At 39.2% G+C, this 25,147-nt stretch overlaps 2 protein-coding genes across 4 annotated transcripts in view; one reads left to right on the top strand and one right to left on the bottom strand.

Annotated features, from left to right (window-relative positions):
* The window catches only part of usp25 (ubiquitin specific peptidase 25), a 49,468-nt gene extending 33,934 nt beyond the window's left edge, over nucleotides 1-15,534 (top strand). The window contains exons 19-26 of one of the 3 annotated variants that reach the window (XM_079804764.1): nucleotides 873-1,046; nucleotides 1,571-1,666; nucleotides 5,590-5,768; nucleotides 8,010-8,088; nucleotides 8,737-8,816; nucleotides 9,120-9,243; nucleotides 12,242-12,437; nucleotides 13,949-15,534. In XM_079804764.1, the coding sequence (XP_079660890.1) occupies nucleotides 873-1,046; nucleotides 1,571-1,666; nucleotides 5,590-5,768; nucleotides 8,010-8,088; nucleotides 8,737-8,816; nucleotides 9,120-9,243; nucleotides 12,242-12,437; nucleotides 13,949-14,127 (1,107 nt within the window). In that variant the 3' untranslated portion in view covers nucleotides 14,128-15,534. The remainder of the gene's footprint in view (nucleotides 1-872; nucleotides 1,047-1,570; nucleotides 1,667-5,589; nucleotides 5,769-8,009; nucleotides 8,089-8,736; nucleotides 8,817-9,119; nucleotides 9,244-12,241; nucleotides 12,438-13,948) is intronic. The other 2 variants (XM_079804765.1, XM_079804766.1) reach the window with 2 other exon arrangements.
* Nucleotides 1-25,147, bottom strand: part of serpinh1a (serpin peptidase inhibitor, clade H (heat shock protein 47), member 1a) — a 290,988-nt gene that overhangs the window by 262,122 nt on the left and 3,719 nt on the right. The window lies entirely within an intron of this gene.

Genomic DNA, 25,147 nt, shown 5'->3' with positions numbered 1-25,147 from the left:
TTCCACAAAACATGTTTGGAGGAAGAAGAATGATGAGTACCATCCCAAGAACACCATCCCTACTATGAAGCATGGGGGTGGTAGCATCATGCTTTGGGGGTGTTTTTCTGCACATGGGACCGGGCGACTGCACTGTATTAAGGAGAGGATGACCGGGGCCATGTATTGCGAGATTTTGGGGAACAACCTCCTTCCCTCAGTTAGAGCATTGAAGATGGGTCGAGGCTGGGTCTTCCAACATGACAATGACCCGAAGCACACAGCCAGGACAACCAAGAAGTGGCTCTGTAAGAAGCATATCAAGGTTCTGGCGTGGCCTAGCCTAAACCCAATAGAGAATCTTTGGAGGGAGCTCAAACTTCGTGTTTCTCAGCGACAGGCCAGAAACCAGAAATCTAGAGAAGATCTGTGTGGAGGAGTGGGCCAAAATCCCTCCTGCAGTGTGTGCAAACCTGGTGAAAAACTACAGGAAATGTTTGACCTCTGTAATTGCAAACACAGGCTACTGTACCAAATATTAACATTGATTTTCTCAGGTGTTCAAATACTTATTTGCAGCTGTATCATAAAAATAAATAGTTAAAAAATCATACATTGTGATTTCTGGATTTTTTTTTAGATTATGTCTCTCACAGTGGACATGCACCTACGATGACAATTTCAGACCCCTCCATGATTTCTAAGTGGGAGAACTTGCAAAATAGCAGGGTGTTCAAATACTTATATTCCTCACTGTATATATATATATATATATATATATATATATATATAACTCATCAAGAAAGATGAACTCACAAGTACATGCTCTCTCAGTTCTTCTGGCCCACTTTCTTTTGCGCCAAGCTCTTTTTTCCTCTCTCTGTCTCTCTTAGTCTCAGTCATCTCATCCTGACTGCGAGGTGACCTCTGACCCCTGCCCTCCCCCTGACCCTGAACAGGACGACTCCGCCTCCTCTCCGCCCGTGCCTCAGCGGGTGGTGGAGGTGGCTATTCCTAATGTAGGAACCTTCGTCATTCAGTCGAAGGAGGGAGGTTATGATGATGAGGTAGAGTTCTTGGAGGCATTTGGTCATGAGAGTGCAGCCCTAAAAATCCCAGCATCCCTTTCACAACCTGCTCTGGCTTGCCAAACCCATTTCAGATTAACATTATTTGCAATTTACTCCCATAGGTAGTCCCAACCACTAACTTAGCCCCCTGTAAAATGTTACAGAATAGGACATATCCTTCCTATTTGCCTGTTTGTTTGTTTTTTTTCCTTCGTGAAGCATGTAGCTCAAGCTTCAGATCATCGTGCTGTCTACACAGCTCACTACGATGTTCATAACTGATTTAAAAAAGCAAAAGACACATTAACCTGCATGATGACGCGGTTTTTGAATGTTTAATCATCCTCCAGTGCTGTGGGCATGATATCGAATTAGGTTTTCTGTACTAAGCTAATTCGTTTGCTTAAATGGGTTGAGTTTGTTCGCTGGTGGCTGAGCTATGTTGTGATTGGCATGCGGACTGCCCAATGAGAGTTTTGGAGGCATGGCCGGTGTAGTAATATCCTTCCCTCCTTGGGCAGGCGATGATGACCCCAAACATGCAGGGTGTCATAATGGCCATTGGCAAATCCAGGAGTGTTTATGACAAGTGTGGGCCTGAAGCAGCGTTCTTCAAGGTACATGACCTGCTGCATGCCACACCCCCTGTGCATCTCATTAGCTCTGACCACACCCCCTACCCCATAGCATCTCATTATCTCTGTGAGCTCACTTTTTATACTGCAGGCTATAGAAAAACCTTCTGCATCCTGTTTTAATAAGCAACTGAGGTTATTTATTCTTTATATTACTCATTATCCACTGTAGATCGAGAAGTGTGTTGTAGGTTTGCTGATGAGGTTCTGTGGGTGATTCTGACATATAAGATGGTTGACATAAGCCTTCAGTACTTTGGTATCAATACTGATGAAATCATTCCATGTCAATTATTCGTAATTTATTTTTATCAAGGTGATAAGCATACAGTTCTGTTTAAGGAGAAAACACACAATAGTTATTTGTAAGATAATTGTGGCTGAGACTATTGGCTCGTTTCCACTGAGCGGTTTGGTATGCTATTTTTGCCGTTTCCTTTGTTGTGAATGGTACCCTAATTCCGAACTGTACCGTACCACTTTTTGGCACCCTTCCGTTGGGGTACCTAGCACAGTATTCCGGTACTAAAGGGTGGAGCTAGACTCACTGCCGAACGTTGATTGGTTGACAGAATCATTACTTGCGCATGCTTTTTCGGCTGTTTTTTTCCTTGCAGCCTGCAGCCTTGGCTCAAACAAAGCGTGTCTTCTTCTTGTGACAAACAGCCACATGCCGAGAAGCAAGAACAAGATCTGCTGTATGTCGTCCACTGTTGATTACTGTGTCGCTTTCATCTGAGCGCAAGAATGACGTTGATCGCTACACCACGCCTATCCTAAGGGTGCTGTTGGCAGTGGAAACGCAAGCCGAATCAGGGTTTAGTGTAGCAAATCATACCGAACTGAACTGTACTGAACCGAACTGCTCGGTGGAAATGAGCCATAAGTGAGACTATGGCCCTGTATACACCAGGTATTAAGAGGTGTTTTGGTCGATCGGAATACAAGTAGACGAGGGAGATACATACACGTTTACACCTGGTGTTTTAATCCATCTTTTGTCCACTTTCAACCACTTCTGTCCTCAGGAATGGTGAGAACATTGTCATTGGTATGTTTTTCGTCTTGAAGCCAAACTTGTGTCTTAGTTGTGTTTACACTACGAAAGCAACCTGGTCAAATCAGTTTTTGACTACTTCTGGAACAGTGTTGGGGTAACGCATTACAAGTAATTTGAGTTATGTATTAAGATTACTTTTTGCATGTAACTAGTTACACAGATATTTTGTTTTAAATATAAAAGTAATACGTTGAGTTACTTTTTCAAATAAGTAACACAAGTTACTTTTTCTTCATTTATTGACTGACAGCTCTTCTGTCCCTTTGTTAAGAGAAATCGTGAGTAAGTGCAGAGGTGTTGTGTGCCCTGTGTGAACATGATGGGTATAGTAGTTTATTAATAAAGTTGATTAATATAAACAGTGAAATGCAATCTCAGAATATTACGCAAACCTGCAATAAACCAATGTCTTTGCTGCTGACCTTCTTCAACCATAAAAATTGTTTTGCTGAAGTAACTGTTGAACATCTCCTGCGTCCTATTCTTCTTCAGTCCAGAATGGCAAAACAGCTGAAAGATTTGTTTTTAAACTGCGCCCTCTACTGTACAGGTGTTAATTTGCATTTCTTTCAGCCTGAGGCTTATTCATTACACTGTGAAAGGGCCTTTACATTTGCCAATAATTGAACTTTTTTTGTTGTCATTAAAAAACAAACAAGCAAGCCCAGCCCAGGTGAGGAAAAGTAACGCAGAAGTAGTAAGTTTACATAAAAAGTAACCAAGTAAAACAATTAGTTACTTTTTTAGGGGTTAACGCAATATTGTAATGCATTACTTATAACTTTCCCCAACACTGCTCTGGAAGTGGTCGAGAGTGGACACTCAAAACATTTTAAACCCCGTTTACACCTGTATTTAGTGTCGAACAACTTGTGATTCGATCAACCAAAACGCATCTTAATACCAGGTGTAAACAGGGCCTATAATTTAATGACATTAACTAGGGGTGGCACGGTTCACAAAACCCACGGTTTTCGGTTCTGTACGGTTCTTGTTGTTGTTGTTTTTAATCGTTAACACTCCAGACATTTACTTCAGCATATGATATATAGCTTAATTATCCACAATTTAGGATACAGTATTAAAAAAATTATCATGTAGAAGTTGTTTCCTAACTGGCTGTCTCCTGCTTACATTTTCCATGTTAATCATGTCAATTTTGATCAGAACAAATGCACTATGGCTTTAATTCAGCGTGAGCAGCTGACCTGATTAACATGAAAAATAACACATTTCACTATGAAATCATGTAGTGAAGGGTTCCATGTGTTTCACAATCACCATATGATATCCAGCGCTGTGAAAAAAAATGATAAAATACACAAAAACACAACACTGCCAGAAGTTTTTGCCCACACTTCAAAGGCCTGTTTAAATGATTAAAACTTGACGCATATCTTAACTTTAATGTTACATTTATCATGTGAACTACTTATATACAACATGTTATATGCATGTGTGTTTGGGACCGATTATATGCTGCCCATCATAAATCAAAGCATGAGAAAGACAGGGGTCGGAGGAGAACACCGGAAAATGTGACAGAATGGACAATATTCGTCTGTATTTGCAATACACAAGCCGCGGTTCAGCTGCGCGAGACAAACGCTGCCAGTGTGTGAATGCACAATGGGAGCACGCGGCTCCTGCTCTCCATACCCACTGCTTTTTCCCTGCCAACGCACTGCTTGAGCGTGCGTATGTGAAGCCTGCGTTATACGACGCTGGCGCATCCTCCAACTTCGGGCAGCCTTCCTTATCTCTCCCACTTGCCATTTCTACACGTGATGTGACCTGCAGCACTCCACTTTTACTGTCTTTTTCTTCTTTTACTGTATGTCAACACACACCTCTTATTTCGCGTGAAAAGGACACCCACTGTCTGAGGTAGCATACGGGCACGAGGCTACATTGCGCATGCGTCGAACCGTGCGACGCACAGACGCTCCGAACCGAGACAAGCGAACCGAACGGTTCGGATGTTTTTTCATGTACCGTGCCACCCCTAATATTAACATTGCTCAGGATAATGCAAAAAGAGCTGTATATTGTATAAGCATTAATTTCATGTGTCATTGAACGGAAGAGAGGCTCTCAGGAGCATGTCATGTCCTGTTGAATTTCCCGGCAAAAACTTCTGGAGTCCTTCTCTTAAAAATCAGTCTACAGGTTTTCATAGACAACCTTGGAAGTTGGGGAACGTGTTGTTTTTTTTAAAGTTTTGTTACAAGCTGTTCACACATTGGCAATAAAAAAGCAATTCATATATGAAAATTATTACATATAGCCCCTTTAATAATGATGATCTTGAGGTACTGCATATACTTAACTATAATATACTGTGCAGTACTGTCCTACTGTCACCATCTGCTGTCAGATTACTGTAATTGCTGCTTGTGTGTTGTGATTGTAAAGAGTTTTTGTTTTATAAACTAGCATCAGTTTTGTTATCTGAGGCAATGCATTATTGTGTACTTCACGCAACATAGCAAAATAAAGTGAGTGCTATTTAAAATCTGAGCATTTAAAGATGATTCCATTAAAACTGTAAGTGGTAAATTAGTTTTATTGGCAGATCTCTATTGGCCTCTGTTGTTTTGTGTCTTTGCTGATGTCCAGCTGTGTATTTTCACTCTGAACGCAGGCTGTTATTGCTACAGCTTAAGATCTCTGCTCTCCACATACATTACTTTACAATCCCATGCACTAAATCGGTCACTATTTTTTTTATCTTCTTGTCTAGATGGAAAGATTGAGTTATTATCTTGCTCATTTTCATTTTCTTTCTAACTCTCTATTTATTTATTTCCCGCTTTCTCTCTCTGCTTCTTTCTCTCTGTAACAGGCAATGAAAGTAGAGTACTCTCGTTTACTGAGGTTCGCTCAGGAGGACACACCCCCTGAGAGGGACTACCGGCTCCAGCATGTCATTGTTTACTTCATACACAACCAGGCGCCCAAGAAGATCCTGGAGAGAACTTTGCTGATGCAGTTCGCTGACAGAAACCTTGGCTTTGATGAGAGGTACAAGTTCTATGAATCATCTCTCTATAAAGGGCAATGAATCTCTTTAAAATTCAAGCAAGTGCAAAATAAACGGACTGCTTTTTTACACTTAGTTTGAACGCTTAATTTAACACAATAGCTAAGTAACTTGAGAGAAGTTTATTTCATTTATTTTGCTTGATTTTACATCAAATCATAAGGATTGTATACAAACAACACAGTGCTTCCAGTTAATTTTATTTCAACTTTTAAATATTTGATCAGCATTTTTGATCATTTTCACACAACTTTCGTGGCCCTCAGAATATTTTGTTTTATGAATATCCAAACATGAAGTAAGAACGAACAGAGCTTTTGCTTTTAACTCTTTCCCTCCTTATTTATGCAAACAGATCATCAACAATAAACAGCATATAAATCAAAATGTCCTAATGTTACTGAATGAAAGGTTACCCCAGGAATTGCTATAGGACTGTGCAAGCTTTGGCAAAAGCTTTGACAAAAACATGATTTTTCTCAGCTTTTTGCTCACAATGTTGCTTTTTTTTAATGAAACTTACCCACATTCAAGTGTTGATAAAAAAAAAAAAACAATGCATGAAGCTAGAATGCATGGCGACTTAAAAAAAAAAATGTTGGTAGGGAAAGAGTTAAACAAAAAAACCAACAGTCTGAACAAAAAGAGGATAAAAATCAAATTTTTATCAAAGACTACGTCCAGATCAGATTCAGAACAATGATCAAAACACAGATTATTTAAATCTGTTTTGATTTATATGCCGTTTAATGTTTGATGATCACGTAATTTTACATGCTTTATTATCAACAAATAGCATGTACAAGAGTAACTTCCATATTACATTAGAAAAACATATCAGATGCTTTACAATACAATAGAAATGACAAAACAAAGAAAAACAAATAAAATAAATAAAACAGAAGAGAGGGTACTAATCCATGTATTCAATAAAAATAAATCTATACTTTTTACATGAAAATGTTAAAAGAAGAGCATTTTGCAGTTGTTTTAATAGCTTTGCTATTTTTAGATTTTGATATCACATCTATACACAAATTTTTAATCTCCTCCTTAAGCACTGTACAATTGGGTTTGCCAGTTGTAAATACAGATTTGTTGATATTAAATTTCCAATTAAATTAATTTTTTTTTTAAATTTATAATGAAACGCGTTATTTTATGTGTGCGTAAGCAATGTTTCAATCGCTTGTTTCTGCTGCTTTATCTGAAAACATGGATTGCTGGGAAATTCCGTCAATTGCGGGGAATGAGCTAAGACAATGTATTTATGCCATTGGGTTCGATTAATAAAATATCAAACCTAGATGCATTTATTTTACATGGTTCCCATAATGGAAAGCCTGTAAACATCAGGTATTTTTAAAATAGAATTTTTTAGTTATGTGGAATTAATGGAGTTTAATAAAATCTAAAAAAAGGGAATGGACAATTTTTAAGTGAATGCATATTTAAGCTCTAAAATATTTTGGAAACCTTGATTTTAAAAAAGACAGCCATTTCACAAAAATAACTCCCTTTGAACAGAATTTAAAAAGTATAGAAAAAAAGTAAGACAAAATGTACATTGATATTTTGTGCAAAAATTCATATATGTACTTTTCTTTCGAATGCTTGTATTTTAAATACTTACCACTGTATTTCTAACAAGTTTGGCTCTGAAATGCCCTATAACTTCACTTTTGAACAGCGATTGTATTCTACAGTTAGTTGAGCATCCCATTGACAAATATGAAAGCATTAGCCCCACACAATGCCATAGCTTGACAGAACCGCCTCACTGATAAAGGATTGATTTTTGGAAGACGGGAACCCTCTTCCAAAGGCCAGTTCTATCTCAAGCCTCCCAGACTGTCACAGAGAGTGATTATCAGCTCGTCACAGCAGTCGCTGCTGTTTCTGATCATTGTGTTACCAAACAGCTTCCTGTCTGTGCCGCAGAAAGGCTTTTGTCTCGTTACACTGTCTCGTGTGTCTCCAGAGCAGACTGCACGCTCCGGTGAGGAACGTGATCCATATTCATAAGCAAATTGATTTCTTTCTCCTCTATTTTGAGCGAGGTAATTAGATTGATGTGAGCGTGGCCCCAGATGCGATGCTATCTTTCCATTTTGTTTTGGGTAATAAAGTATGATTCATGGGCAGAGGACGCAGCTCGTTCCTGAGAGCATCTCATGAGTCACGCCTGAGCTCTAATGTGGCGGCCCTGTTCTTCCCTGCAGGTGTAAGAGCATCATGAAGGTGGCACGTGCTAAACTGGAACTCATTAAGCCTGACGAGGTGAACATGGAGGAATACGAGGTGAGCAAAATGTTTCTTAATCAGTTTTGGGCTCTGTTCGGAATTTAATTGTGAATGCTAAGTCAGTTTCTGATTAAAATTAAACTGTGGTTGTAAACAAGCTGCAGAATCGTTATTTAAATGATGTGCAAATGTTTTGTCGCAAAACTTGTTGGACTAATGACTCTTTAAAAAGTGTTTTGTGTTAATGTTGAATTTCTTTAAAATTACAATTTAGTGAATTCATCTTCCTTTTCCAATTAAGATTCCAGTTCAGCTTCATGTGGGGTGTAGCCAATTCAATTAAAAATTGTTCGAATTATATATATATATATATAAATAATATACATAATAATACGCAGTACACACATAATGTATATATTATGTAAACAAACTTTTTTAAGTTAAGCACGATTCATTGATTTTACAGCACTATTATTTATTAATATATACATATACATACATACATACATACATACATGTATGTATGTATGTATGTATGTATGGTTCTAGATGTTCTAAAACTGATGTTTTAAACTGACTTGCGACAGGGTTGGTCAAATAATGGGATATTGAGATGTAAAAAGTTAGCATGTTTTACTTACTACTTATATAGAAAAGAAAAAGTACAGTTAAAAAGTGTTATTTATGCCCATTTCTTGGACACAGATGTGGCATCGAGATTACAGGAATTTTCGTGAGACGACGGTGTTCCTGTTGATCGGCCTAGAATTATTCCTGAAGAAAAGGTGATGCTTTAGTCTTTAATTTCTTGATTTTTCTTTTAATGTACATTGTCTATGAAAACAATCGAAACAAAGAGCTCTTGCCAGAGCCCATATCTATAATGTCTCCACTAGATGGCGGCAAATTCTGTTTTATAAACTTCAGCTTGCCATAAAAACAGTAATTGCTTCAAGAAACATTTTAGCATGTAACCTTTTAATGATTGAATTGCAATGTATAATTGTATATATGTGTATATATATTTCAATTACAAATCAGTACTGTGCAGTATTAAGATGCTCTTTTCTTTTCACTCTTTACTGCAGTTACGTGGAAGCATTAATGTATCTGATCTACGCCTATCAGTACAACAAAGAGCTCCTGGCGAAAGGGCCGTACAGAGGCCATGATGAGGATCTCATAGCCCATTACCGCAGAGAGTGCCTACTAGTGAGTGAATTGACCACCACCTCTTAACCCGCATCTATGACCGGATCAAACTGTGCCCTTAACAGCTCTAAAACTGCTTTCAGATCAGTCTAAAACACGACGATGCACACACTTTCCATTAAACATTGTTTCTAACGCCAGTGACTGGAACAAATCTGGTTAGCTTTTCCGTTCAGAGTGCATTACGGGCAATAGTTTGCATATATGTGGTTTTGCAAATACAATTATGAATAAACATTTTATCTTTCCAGCATTTAAGTCCAAAATGCTGTTTTCATTTCCTGTCAAACATTCGATTAGGGGAAAGTTGAAGCTTCTATTTGTTACTGTTGTAAATCAGCTGTAATAAAAGTTTACTTTGACTTTGCCATTCACTGCCACCCCCCCGTCTAGTACGGCTGTACCCGTTGAACCTCGCACGGCCATTGTGCTCGTAATATAATCATCAGCCCTGGAATAGGAAGCATACTGCGCTCAGTGTGTAAACACATTAGCGGGAAGCACATCGCTGTCCTTGTTTCACCTTTTGCGAGTGCCGCAGAGGCCTTGACTTCATCTCAAGCTGTGCTGTTTACCCTCTGCTCGCTTTAATTGAAAATACTGCTAACATTGACATAGCTAATGTACTGCAATGTTTTTGAGTATTCTGGCTAGTTTGGCGAAAGGGGTTAGAGAGTTTGCCCACCGCATCTGAAGTTTAAGTGCGTTTAACTACAGTGGGAAAGAACATCAGCTTTTGCATCAACAAAAACAGTCTCGGATCTAGCACCCTCGCCATCAGCACTGGTTAGAGAGTTTACCCATTGCATTTGAAGTCTAAGAGCGTTTAATTTCAGTGTCAAAGACCATCAGCTTTTTACGTCAATAAAAAAGTCACGTCTAGGACCATCACTATCAGCACTTGTTCTCTCCCCACTGCTCTTTTCCATTTGCACAAATGACTGCACCTCCAAAGACCCCTCTGTCAAACTCCTGAAGTTTTCAGAAGACACCACAGGATGGTGACGAGTCTGCATACAGACAAGAGGTTGAACAACTGGCCGTCTGGTGCAGTCTTAACAACCTGCTCAAAACAGTGGAGATGATTGTGGACTTCAGGAGCAGCCCTGTGGAAGCAGTCATTCAGGTTCCTGGGCTCTACCATCTCCCAGGACCTGAAGTGGGACAATCACATTGACTACAAAGAAGGCCCAGCACATATTGTACATCCTTCATCAACTGAAGAAGTTCAACATGCCACAGGCGCAGATGACAGTTTTACTTAGCTGTTATTGAGTCGGTTCTGTGCACTCCTCTAACTGTCTGGTTTGGGTCAGCCAGCAAATCAGGCATAAGAACACTGCAACAGACTGTTAGGACAGCCGAGAGGATAATTGGTGTCTACCTGCCCATCCTTCAGGGCTTGTATATCCACAGAGTGAAGAAATGGGCAGGTAACAACATCATAGACCTCTCTCACCCAGGCCACAACCTGTTTGCACTTCTGCCGTCAGGAAGATGTTACAGATAAAAACAGTTTCTTTCCCCAGGCTATCTCCACCTTAAATAGCTAGAACACAATTCCTGTACACATCTGTACATAAGTGATCTGACCTAGATGTACACCGATCAGGCATAAAATTATGATCACCTTCCTAATATTGTGTTGGTCCCCCTTTTGCTGCCAAAACAGCCCTGACCCGTCAAGGCATGGACTCCACTAGACCCCTGAAGGTGTGCTGTGGTATCTGGCACCAAGATGTTAACAGCAGATCCTTTAAGTCCTGTAAGTTGCGGGTGGGATGGATTGGACTTGTTTGTTCAGCACATCCCACAGATGCTCGATTGGATCGAGATCTGGGGAATTTGGAGGCCAAATCAACACCTCAAACTCGTGCTCCTCAAACCATTCCTGAACCATTTTTGCTTTGTGGCAGGGCGCAATATCCTGCTGAACCGTTTCCATGAAAGGGTGTACATGGTCTGCAAAGATGCTTAAGTAGGTGGTACATGTCAAAGTAACATCCACATGGATGGCAGGACCCAAGGTTTCCCACCAGAACATTGCCCAAAGCATCACACTGCCTCTGCCGGCTTGCCTCCTTCCCTTCTTCCCATAGTGCATCCTGGTGCCATGTGTTCCCCAGGTAAGCACATGATGTAAAAGGAAAAACGCGATTCATGATTCCTGGTCAGGCCACCTTCTTCCATTGCTCTGTGGTCCAGTTCGGATGCTCGCATGCCCACTGTTGGTGCTTTTGGCAGTGGACAGGTCAGCATGGGCACCCTGACTTTTCTGCGGCTATGCAGCCCCATACGCAACAAACTGCGATGCACTGTGTATTCTGACACCATTCTATCAGAACCAGCATTAACTTCTTGAGCAATTTGAGCTACAGTAGCTCGTCTGTTTGATCTGACCACACGGGCAAGCCTTCGCTCCCCACTTGCATCAATGAGCCTTAGCTGCCCATGACCCTGTCGCCGGTTCACCACTACTGTTCCTTCCTTGGACCACTTTTGATAGATACTGACCACTGCAGATCAGGAACACCTCACAAGAGCAGCAGTTTTGGAGATGCTCTGACCCAGTCGTCTAGCCATCACAATTTGGCCCTTGTCAAACTCGCTCAAATCCTTGCCCTTGCCCATTTTTCCTGCTTCTAACACATCAACTTTGAGGACAAAATATTCTTGCTGCCTAATATATCCCACCCACTAACAGGTGCCGTGATGAAGAGATAATCAGTGTTATTCACTTACCTGTCATAATGTTATGCCTGATCAATGTATATTACTTTTTCATTTTTTTATTTATTCTTTTTTATTTTTATTCTTATTTTTCTTAATCTTACTTATTTAATTGTTCTTTATTTTCTCTTATGTATGCATGTACCCAGAGCTCCTGAAAACCACAACAAACTAATTCGGATTCTCTGATGTGGATAGGGACAAAAGTTTGTGGAATGTGTATTGATTTTTTTTTAATTGAAATTGCCTTTTTTTGTGTGTCCCGCAGAAGTTGAATGAGCACGCGGCCGCCCTGTTCGAGACCGGTGAGGAGACCGAGGTGAATGCGGGTCTGAGCATCATGAACGAGCTGGTTGTTGCCTGTATCCCACTGCTGCTGGTGGATGAGATGGAGGAGAAAGACATGGTGGCCGTGGAAGACATGAGGAACCGTTGGTGCTCATACCTGGGACAGGAAATGGAGCGTAAGTCTTCAGGGTGGGATCGTTTGGAATTTTACTCGATCCTTGCGGTCACAATCGTACCGATTCTCGTTTTTTAATCATAATTCGATTTAATATAGTAAAACTATTTAGTACTAAACATTTCTGGAGGTTTTTGTTCCACATATTTCATTTTGGATAATAGTGTTCAATCCGAGTCAAATTTTTTTAAACCTTATTAAATGTATGCATTATCTTTTAATGTCAAATTATTTCATTTAATCAATTAAATTCAAGTAATAATTACTAAGTAATAGGTAAATAGTCAAGTAATACTTTATAGCGCCGCTGACAAATCAAATGAAACTAGTATTTATAAAGCCATCTTTGGCATAGAAGCTGCACCTGATGTGGCATTTATTTACATTTTTTAATAAATTATAATTTACTTACACAAATTGTTTAATGCGGCTCATGTGACATGAATGCATTTGCACTGCAATTACAATTGCATAATAATGCATAAAAAAATGACATTCTGAATATTGAAATATGAAATAATAAAAAAATGTATTTACACAGACTGTTTAATGCAGATCAGAGGTGGCCTTTACACTCAATTGCGTAAATAATACTACAAGATACTATGTTTTAAAAATAACATTTTGAATATAGAAAAATTTGATGATTTAAAAAATGAAATAATAGTTTAAATATGAATCTAAAAACACCAGTAGATGTTTTCAATTTCCTGTCTTAACGAGTGAGTCTATAGCCGCGTTTCCACCGCGGGAACTTTCCCCAGGAACTAAGGACTTTGGGGTGGTACTAAATAAAGTTCCGGGTAAAGATTTCCCCCTCAAAACGGCCCTGCTTGCGAGGTAGTACTTTTTCAAAGTTCAGGAACTTTCAGGGGTGGGACTTGGGCGCTGAACATGCTGATTGGTTGAGCTCACCCAGCATTTTATTTCTACCTAAAAGTCTGTTGCGTGCGTGCAGTAAGAGTCGTTTGCTATTCAAATCAACAGTGGAGTTTAAAAAATATGACCATCTTTATTGCGTTTATTTGCGGAGGACGAAATCCAGTGGGCTCTGGAAAGTCGCGTGCAGTCCTACAACACCGGACTAATCTTCACGGTACTTTAGACCGCGATGGAAACACAGACAGCAGCAGGTCTGGGGGGAAAATAGTTCCTGGGAAAAAAGTTCCTGGGACAAATTGTGCCGCGTAATTTTGGTGGAAACGGGGCTATTGAAACATTCATCAAGTCTATTCATTCAAATGACTGATTTATTCAGAAATGATGCAAGTTACTGTCTTTATAAATGGGTCATTGAATCATTCGCTCAAACAAATCATCCAAAAACACGGATTTATTCAGTAACGAAACCCAGTGTGTGGATCAGAGACGTGCAATGTAGAAAAGTGAATTAATATATTAATCGACTTTTTTCTTTTCTTTTTTTTCTACCCCTAGTAAGTCCACCTTCACAGATACTTTGAGCTTTTTATGTGCCACACACACTTAAACTTGTGTCCTTTCCTTCACCAGCAAATCTGCAGGAGAAGCTCACCGACTTCCTGCCCAAGCTGCTCGACTGCTCGACCGAGATCAAAAGCCTTCACGAGCCGCCCAAACTCCCATTGTACTCCACGCTGGAGCTGTGCGAGCGTTACGGCCGGGTCATGACGTCACTCACCCTGAGTCGGACCCCTGCAGACGGCAGATGAGCTGCGCAGAATTCATCTCGCCTCCACTAACACATGCCTTCCTTAAAGCAGGGCTTTCCCAAACCTACCGACTTTTCCTTTCTCTTTTGCTGCTAGAGATTTTAACTTTATCCTTATTGGTATTATTAATATCATTTTGAGGATTCTGTTATATTTTAAAGCTAATGCAACAGTAAGAACGGTGTGAAACTGAGCAGTATAGTTCACCCAAAAATAACAGTTTGGCACGTCATGTCGTTCAAAACCAGTATGAAAAGGAGACATCTAGCCCGAACGTTCAAGCTCCTGGAAGTGGATGGGGACCAGAGGCAACCGTGGTCACCATTTACATTAATTATATTGAAAAGAAGAAAGTCATACAAGTTCTAAATGACATGCGGGTAAAGAAACGGCAGCGAATTTTCATTTTTGAGTGAACTATCAAAGTGAAGAGTGGTATCATAGCGGTGCTTTAGACATTGGCGCATGCAGCTTTAGCTTTGTGAAACGAGGTTGAGGATTCATTTCAATATTTAGTTTTATTTTGGTTTTACCCCCCCCCCCCCCCCCCCCCCATCATCCCTTGTCACATCAGAAGCAGAACAACCTGCCGCAACACCCTCAGTTTATTACAGTGTTACTGCATTGTTTTGTTTAGTATTTCTAAGGACAGTGAGACGAAAAGCTGGAGGTTCTCGGTCGGGTCTGTGGACCTGACAACTGGGACTTTAACTCAAGTTTTAAGTGCTGTGGTTGGCAGCCATGGGACATACTGTGGCTTGTTAATACATTGAGAGAATAAAGTTTTATTTATGGCTCTTTTAGGCCAAATACATATTTTTTTAAATGTTCCTAATCTTTCTTGGACTTCACGTTGAATGAAATTGTGCTGTGCTACTTTGGGTATCTCAAAGAGAACAGAGTATGTTTTCCTCATGGACTCGGATAGATTTGCTTGCTCCTGAATCCTTTTTAGACTCTTCCTGAGTTTGTTTCACCATAAGAAGTTTCATAGATGCAGAAAAATCCAGGTATTAGGTAAAAAGGCACAAACACTATTGCTCTCCCAAAGAAAACTGAAGAACACAGTACTAAAATATACTACAGTCCATCGCTGTGCATTCTTAGTATAATGTGCACGGTAAACATGCTTTGTTGCATTGTTTCAAGATAGCTTTAAAGGGGATTTGATGCCAAGCATCAACTAAAACTAAAAGTTTAGTGTTCACACTGGTGGAAAACTCCTGGATGGATGCACTCAACATTACCATTGTACATACTTACACCTTTTATGTTTGTGTCAAAAAGTGTGATTTTCTTTTCTCTTTCCTTTTTTTTTGTTTTGATCAGAGCCGCTTGTTCAGTGCACATGACTTTAAAGGCTATTAAACGAAGCTGACACAAATAAACAAACCAAAACTCACTGTAAATGCATGATTCTCTGATTTAATGCAATGATCCACAAATGAGCGATTTGGGGGAGGGGCGTACGGCAGTGACCACGCCCACACATTCGTAAACTCCCATTCAGTTATTCTTATTCTAGACAACATGGTACAATACATTTGAACAAAATGGGTACAATTCTGGGAAGTTGTCTTTAAAACCTAGGATTCTAGGAACTGTTTTATTGTGTTGGGATACTTTCACACTTGATTCGATTGCCTGGTCCGAACTCGAGTTCGATTGCTCCCCCCTTTCTGCCAGAACTGTGCACCCAGTGACCCACTTTAGAAATAAGGTCACTGATGGAGAGATGCAGAACAGTCCTTTATCACGAGACTAGCCAAAGACCTGCTTGCTAAACAGAAACGAACGAATGGAATGACCAAAAGGCACTAAATAAGATTTCTTCTAATATGTGGATTGACAACACAGTAATCTATTACCCAAAATGCATGAAGGTAAGACCAAATATGTGTTGTTGCATAAATTTTTATAAATATTATTTGTATTTGGCAATGCTTTTTGTTTTATTCAGGGAAAAACTAAATAATAATTATAATAAAAAATAATACATAAATCCTGATTTTGATAAACTCATTCAGGGAGAATACACAGTGCTCATATAATTTTGTGATAAAAAATGTTTTTTGGTGGTGTATCGTGTTGTAGAATAATATATATCTCCCGTTGCGAGTGACGTCAGTTTGGCGCGAATCAGCGCTCGCGGCAAGTTATTCATGGCGCAGCTGCGCTCGTGCTGATATTTCAACGATGTTTGTTGTTTTGTTGCAACAAACCCGTATTTTAATCCTCTCTAAGTAATATTTAGGCCAAATGAAGAACCGTTCTGCCCTGGCATGCACATGAATTATACAAGTAGGTATGAGTGACATTTGTCGTTTGTTTACATCAAACAACCCTGAAAACTGAATATAACTGATTTACGTTAGTTTAAAGACAAGGCCTTCACACACATATAAATAATCATAAATGTTATATAATTGTCATCCGGTGTTTATTGACATTAATTTAAAGTATATTTGCTGCTGACATAGGACATGACACTCGAAACTTTCACGCGCAGGAGATGCTGGTTTGTTTGGGGCCAAATGTTGTTTTGTTGTTATTGATAAACATATATAAAATGTTACAATAACTTACAATGTACTTACTTATAATATACTTACAATAACTTACTGCTAACAGGATGAATTTAAAGAATGAGATTAGTTATCATAATTTGTGGAATTAAAACCTAGAGACATTAATTAACTGTAAAACATTATATAATCAGGGTTTTTCCTTGCTCAAAACAAGGCAGAGGTGGTAATATTATGATCACAGCTGAAGAAAATACATTTAGTTAGTTTAATAATAAGATAATTCGATTTTTTATTTTGAGAACACTATCGTATAAAGTGTTTTGTCCCACAGTATTTTGTCAGACTGTGGACGGTGGACCTCGTCTAAGAAAAATGTGTACATTTTAAAGATAAATTAATTAATCTGGTGCACTTTGAGATGTCTAAATTAAGAGCTCCAACCCATATTCAGAGTGCAAATTGAACAAAGAAAAAGGTCTGTGCACTGACTTTTATCTGAACTTTGAAGGGGACTCTAGGGCTTGTGCGCTAGAGATGTGCAGATCAGCTGTAACGTTACCTGAATCCGCTGTTAAAAATAAATCATCCACCCTTCAACTGTCCGAACCTATGATATTCTCTGATTTAGATATCTGCACCTGATCATCACATTACAATTATTCAAATTCTCAGTGTTAAGCACGATGATATGGTAACTAACATATCACACTGCAGTAGGCTGCTTTTAAATGAACATTTATTTAAAATGAAAGTTCTTCTTTGGCTAAATTGCATTTCATTAATAGCCTAAACACAGGTTTTATTCCCTTTCCGTTTCATTACGTCATAGTTGGAAAACACTCTTATCAGAATAATTTCTGTTAAGCTTGTGTATATTTTTAGGTATTTAGCAATATCTCATGTAGGGATTTTCCTTTGTGTTTTATATAATGACCACTGGGAGGTGCTCTAGGCATATATTTTCATATATGATTGGTTTTCCCTGAAGAAAAATACTACGAAAGTGAGTAATTTAGTAGCCTAACTTGTGGATCAGCACTGACTCGAGGCGCAAACTGTTTAGAACGATTCAGTCTAATTTGGTGAACTGTTCGAAAGGACCGTAAACACCATAGAGGGGGACAAGACCCCCCCCCCCGAATAATTAGAAATGGCCAAATTGTCCCCAATATTTGATATTGTTGATGCTGCTCTGCCGTACTCCATCACACAGCGCTCTGTTGCTAGGATGACAAAAGTAAAATGTTACAGTCTTAACAGCGCTCGTCACTATCGGAATGAGTGAGATGGCCAATTAAATCAAAGAAGGCGGGGCTTACTGTTAGTGCGAAATTCCACCGCGACACTTTAGTTATAGCAGTGAAAGAGGGCATCGGAAGAGTGGCTAAACATTTCATATTTGACAACTGTTTTACGATAACAACGCTCATCGACCAACAGTAATATGCAAACTACTTGACATTTTTAAAGGGGTCATGAATTGAGAAATTAACTTTCCCTTGAGCTTTTGATATATAAAAGGTAATTGTAATATAAGAATATCCTGTAAGTTTCAGAGCTGAAAACTTGTCAGTCAAAGAAAAGCTTTTATAGACACCAGGCCCAGCAAACGATCGATCTCAGAATATGCCACACTTTGACGTCATCGTGTGGTGAAGCACCGGCTCAACAGAAGAAGAACAACGCCTGATTCTGTAGCCCCGCCCACCGATTCAGGCCACTAACATAACACAGGCCTACATAAACCGCTAAACCACATCGAATTTCTAAGCAGTGAACATACCACATAAGCTTAATTCGGATTCCAGTATTATGAATGCATGGATGAACTTTATTTTTAATGAATATCCAGCTCACGTGGGGAAGACATTGCGCGTCTGTTCCTTCATTTAACCACGGATTCATTTGTAAACAAGAGACTGGATTTGCAGACAGAATGAGATTACATGAATGAATGAAGCAACACACTAATGTGAGTAAAACATTTTTTTATTACAGATTGTTACAGATTGATTGTAGTACATGTCTAACTGAACATGTGCAGTGGTTCATTGCGATTCGGGATCAGACTCGGACATGTTATGGGCCAGGGCTCCCAAAGCCCAACGTCCTGGGGCTATGAGTTTTCCAGACGGGCTACCAAACCGTAATCAAACCATATCTTAAATAGTGAAATAACAATAACCTTTCTTGATGTGCGTTGTTCACTCTCTTGACTTGATATTTGAAGGACGCGATCCAATCCTAGCCGTGGGCGTTTACTTCCAAGTCTTCAGTGCGGCACACCCATAAAAACTGAGCGTTTCTTGAGAGAGGCTCAAAACCAGGGCAGAAAATAGCCTATTACTTATTCATTCTGATTTTTTTAAATGTAAAAACCACGCGGACGTCTTAAGTTGACCTCAGACAACAGTATAAAAATTTTAAAAAGCCTGTTCATGACCCCTTTAATGAAATGTCACCATTTTGAATTGAAAATGACATTTATGTAAATCATTTGACATGACGAAACTTTTTGCATTTTTACATATTAGGCAGACCAAAATAAGAGTGATTTTGTGCATATATATATAAATATATATATATATATATATATATATATTTGAAAATAGTTTACTTCATAACTACTATAGAACTGGAAATTTTGCCGTTCTTACTTATTTTTCTTTTAATCCTTTAATAATTGAATTCCTTTATATAAACCAATATGACAAATACCTTCCCCTTGCAAAAAATGGACAGCTAAGACTCTGGACAGCAACCATACAAAATGTATTTTGATGCTTATGTTTCCCCCTTATACCTTTTTCAGTTTTGCTTAATGCCATTTTAGGAATGGATTAATCCTGGGCCTTAACCACCATCCATATTCCCCTAGTATCCATAATAGTGGTCGACCAATATGGGTTCAGTCGTTCCTTAATTATCACATTTGTTCACTCCTGATCCTGAATATGTGCATTCAACCTTGGATTAGTCTTCAAACTGAATTTCCTGCAGAGCTGGTTTACTGAGACCATGTTAATCTGTGAAAGGATTTATCTGCTTATGTCTCATTATCTAACCCCGTCCAGACAACCGGAACTGTTGCTTACCTTGTAATTGAGTTTTTGTCCTCTCGTCTTTCTTCTTCACTTCAATGAATCATTGCTTTCTGATGCCTTCGGGGGCTTTTTTTTTATTAGTTTGTCTTCAAAAGGTCAGGCGGTGTATCTGTTAAACATGACTTGTCCCAACTGTTGACTGTCACACTCTGCTGATAACAGCCTGCCCGTTTCCATGGTGATATTTCATTGTCTGACTGTCTAGACACCCGGTGACACCTGACACGTCGAGCCCGGGGGTCGCGGTTGGCCGTGCGAGTCAAAAATCGAAGGCTCAGCTGCCCTCTGCGTCTGTTGTAGGTCCACAGAGACATTAGCAAATACATTGCAAAATGCAGGGGCCTGTTTAAATCACTGCTTCTTTTAATAATGGAAGGGCATTTGTCTGCCATTTTACCGAATGACATGGTTAATCTTTTGTATTTGAATAGAATTTTTTATATTTTAAATAGTTTGAATTATTTTGTACTTTTTTGTACTATTACTTTTGTCATTTGTATTAGTTTTTATGAAATTTACCATACGAAGGTACTGGACGCTCCTCGGTAGGGCTGCACGATACTAGAAAAAACGTACATTGTGATATTTTGTCTTTCTGCGATATGTATTGCGATATAAAAATTTAACCTGATGATTTGAATAGCTCTATTTGAATCATTCTAGAATAATGGGGTGATTTTGTAGGGGAGTGAATCTGCATAGAAATTAATAAACAAATTACAAGCATAAATACGAATAGAATAAAGATACAGTTGAAATGAGCAGTGCTTTGTTTTTCAGGTAAATCTAACCGTATTCAGGTACAGAAGTTGAATAATAAAATAAAATAAAAAATAACAGTCTTCACTGTATAAATGAAATATAAGTAATTTATCTTTGTTAAGGCTGTGTCCACCAAAGCGTTTTTTCACGCGGAATGCACTGACATAATATAAATGGCACGCATCCATTTCTTTTCTCAATTGTTTACAACACATAACCGACTGTTTACAAGGACACTCGCCGAGACAGGCATTTTGACTTCATTTTGCATGCACGTGTCTGTTTAAGCTCAAAAGAAAGAGAAAGAGAACTGGATTCTGTGTTCACGTGTTGTCTGTGTGGCTCTTTGTGTGAGCACAGAAATGGCGTGCGAGTCCTCTTGTGCTTGAGGCCGGACTCGACTTAAAAACACATGCAAATGTTAAATTCACATTAGAGCTGCAACTAACGATTATTTTTTCTGTCGACTAATCTAACGATTATTTTTCGATTAGTCGACTAATCTAACGATTATTTTCCAGATTAATCTTATTATTCTTTTTTACTGATTATTGTATTTCAAAGAGGGTAGTGAATTTGTATATTATTTTAACATGAAATCAATGAATGATGACAATATTAATTGTATTTCAGGAAGGGTAGTGTACATAGTATGCCATTTTATAATGAAATATATGAACACAAGAAGCTTTTTAAACATAATATATAATGATACTATTCATCATAAAATGTATACAGAGTAGGCCTAATTAGGAAAAGTTGTTTACTATAGTAGTTGAGTATGATTTACTTATTGATTTGTGTCAATAGTAAACGAAAATGCACTTGTATTTATCTGCAAAAGGTTCACATACAGGAGCTTTCAGCATAGTTTTAATGTATAACTAGTCGTCTATTTTGAAGATACATGTGCATAAACAACGACTAAAGCTGCCAGAAGATTTTGCCCAAACTTCAAAGACACATTTAAATGATTAAAGCTAGAGGCATATCTTAACTCTAATGTTACTTTAATCATGCAAACTACCTATATACAGCATGTTATTATGCATATGTGTTTGGGACAGAGGGGAACCGGGTCGCATTAACAGGAGATATATGCAGCCCATAATAAATAAAAGCACGAGACGTACTGGGGTCAGAGAAGAACCCCGGAAAATGTGACCGTCTGTTGCAATACACGCGCCACGGTTCAGCTGCGCGAGAGAACACTGGCAGCAGGGTTGCCAGGTTTACACAACCAAACCCACCCATTTGTTACTCAAAACTAGCCCAAAACAAGCCCAATCGCGTTTCGGGGAGGTTCTCTGGTAAACATCGCGTTCGGGGGGTTAAATATGTGTGTTTTTTTGCTTCAACCCACGGACATGAGACACAGCCCGCGGCAACAGTGTAGAAGTAGCCCAATTCCGCTGAAAAAAAGCGGACTTGGCAACACTGACTGGCAGTGTGAAAGCTCCCGCTCTCCACGCGCACAGCTTCTGCTCTGCCACCTAGAACGTAGATAATGTGCCGCCGACGCGTCGACGCATTTCACGCACGTCGACGTATTTTCGTAGTCGACGTCATCGACGACGTCGACGCGTCGTTGCAGCCCTAATTCACATTCGTTCTGAACCGGGGAGCAGCTGGACCGTACGGATCACGGATCAACTACGATCCCTATACTTGACATTGCACATCCTGCGATGTGACTATGGCGGATGCACCATACCGATGCTAAAACGATATATTGTGCAGCCCTACTCTCCTCAGTGGACAGCTTGATCCTTCTCCAGTTAAGGGAGGCCAACAGCGAGTCCCCCATCATGGCGGACGGCTGCAGGCTCTGGCCTCAGCAAACGGCAGCGACTCTTCCGCTCCCTCTAGGATGGCAGCCACCCTTCCTTAACCCTGGAGCACGGCAGCGAGGTCTCCGTCCCACCTGTTTTTCCATCGCTACAGCACCACCGACTCGGGCAGCCACTCGCGGTCTCCGCTTCTTCATGCTAACCGACATCCTTAACACCGTGATCCCTCTCAGCAGTGAGGGCTCTCCGACAGCCTGGTCCCTCTCTCGTCCGTCACTGTCGTCACTCCTCCTTTTATGCTCCCGTAGCTCCTCCATGAGATGTGGGGCCGGTATGGCACACAGGTGACATGACATGTGCCGTCCTCATGGCTCTCGGCCCCACCCTGCTTGCCACATAGTCATTTTAGTTTTTCAATTTATTTCAGTTAGTTGCCAAGGCAACATTTTAAAGTTTTTCATCTAAAATGTGTATTTTATTTCATCTTAAAGGGACAGTTCACCCAAAAATGATAATTCTGTCATTAATTACTCACTCTCAACCCGTAAGACTTTGTTCATCTTCAGAACACAAATGAAGATCTATTTGATGAAATCTGAGTTCATAAAGAGAACGTAAAACGAATCCATATGAATGGAGCAGTTGAGTCCAAATTTTCTGAAGAGACATGATCACTTTAAATGATTAACAGATTGAATTTAGGCTTTTATTCGCATTTAAACATTGATCAGTGAACATAAACAGAAGCTCAACCGAACCTGCTTGATGCATGAGGAATAAACCTCATTGGTTCTTCTAGCACATCAAGCGAAGATGCTTGAGCTTCTGTTCTGTGTTTTTAATAAAAACACTTTTATTCACATATAAACATTCTTCAACTCACACCTCAGTTGTGGTAAACAGAAGCTCAAGCATCTTCGCTGCTTTGTTGGAGCATCTCAAGCATCTTCGCTGCAAAGTGGTTGTTGCGTGGTAGGAAGCTTTCAGATTTCATCAAAAAGATCTTCATTTGTGTTCCGAAGATGAACGATAGTTCAGTTCAGTTCAGTTCAGTTTATTTTATAGAGCACATTTAAAAACAGCCTCAGGCCGACCAAAGTGCTGTACACATAAAAACATAGCAAATAGTAACTAGAACCACAGATAAAATTTACAAGCGCAAAAAAATAAAAACAAAAAGTCCAAGACAAAATACTTATGCGCTTAAAAGCAACAGAAATTAAATACGTTTTAAGACATGACATGAACTCAGACAGAGAGTAAGTCGATCTGATATACAGTGGAAGCCTGTTCCACAGTGTGGGGGCCTGCCACTTCAAAAGCTCGGTTGCCCCCTTGATTTTAACCGTGTTCTAGGTATCTGAAGGAGAAGTTTTGTTTCAGATCTAAGACTTCTAAGATAGTCTTAATGGTTTGGAATGACATGAGGGTGAGTTTAAGGGCAGGGGCGATTCTAGGATTTTCATTTTAGGTTTACTTTAGTTTAGGGTCCAATTCTCACTATTAACTTGTAGCTTTTTACTATGCATATTAGGATATTACTGTTAATTATTACTTATAAAGCAAATATTAATGCATTATTCTGCATGATATAATGCATATTGTACATCCCTTAATCATACAATGTAGGCAGGTTTATAATCACTGAGATCCCAAATGTGAGGTAGTTAGGGGGGTTTGGGGGCTTGCTCCCCCGAGAAAAATTTTGATTTCCATGATCTACATATGTGCATTTTAAGATGTTCTGAACGCCAAGAAATTAGATAACAATAGCTTGAAAACCATGTCAGTGAGCAGATATGACTGATAAAGTTTTTCCATTTTCACAGTGAAGACAGTAACATATGTTTAACTGATATTTATATGTTTTTTAATCATTTTCATAGACATGTTAAGTTACTGAAGGCTACCAGGAAAGCTAGGTAACTAAATGTATTAAATTAATTCACAATATGCACACATTCATTACTAATATTATGCCCAATACAGGCTGAAAAAAACTGAGCTTTTTTATTTACTGAATGCTACAAATGGAATTATATTAATTTACAATGCACACATTCATTACTATTATTCATTGCTACACATACTATGCCTAATCTGAAGAAAATGGCTTTGTTAATATTTCTTGTTAGTTAATTATATTATCAATGACATTACATAGGCCTTTTTCAATTCAAAATGGCGAAATTAGACACAAGTTTATTCATTTGCCTGAATATTTTTGTCATTTGTTTAACATTTTTGACTTAAAGGGTTAGTTCACCCAAAAATGAAAATTCTGTCATTAATTACTCACCCTCATGTCGTTCGACACCTGTAAGACCTCCGTTCATCTTCGGAACACAAATTAAGATATTTTTGTTGAAAGCTTATGGCTTAGAAAGGCTTCAGACAGGCCTCCATTGGCATTCAGTACATTTACACTCACAAGACCAATGAAAGGCACTTAAAACGTTGTTACAAAGTCCATCTCACCACAGTGACTCTACAATAATTTTACGATGCGACGACAATAGTTTTTGTGCACAAAAAAAAATCAAAATAACACCTTTATCCAACTTGTTCTTGTCTTCTGTGTGTGCCTCCACGACGCATGCGCGAGAATATTACGCAGATCCGGCGTTCGGACACATGACCCAGAAGACGCGCGCATCTAAGCTGTTGAATTCTACATTGATCGTGCTTTAGGTCTCAGCGTAGTTCTCAAAATGGGGTTAAAGTGTGCATTTCATGCATTTCCCGAACCCCGGCGCTACGTCATATTCTCGCGCATGCGTCGTGGAGGCACACACGGAAGACAAGAAGAGGTTGAATAAAGTCGTTATTTTGATTT

The sequence above is a fragment of the Gobio gobio genome (genome assembly GCF_949357685.1).
Source record: "Gobio gobio genome assembly, chromosome: 22".
In the NCBI taxonomy this organism is placed as follows: Eukaryota; Metazoa; Chordata; class Actinopteri; order Cypriniformes; family Gobionidae; genus Gobio; species Gobio gobio.
Note: the sequence above shows the minus strand (reverse complement) of the source record. Positions and strands in the feature narration are given on the sequence as shown.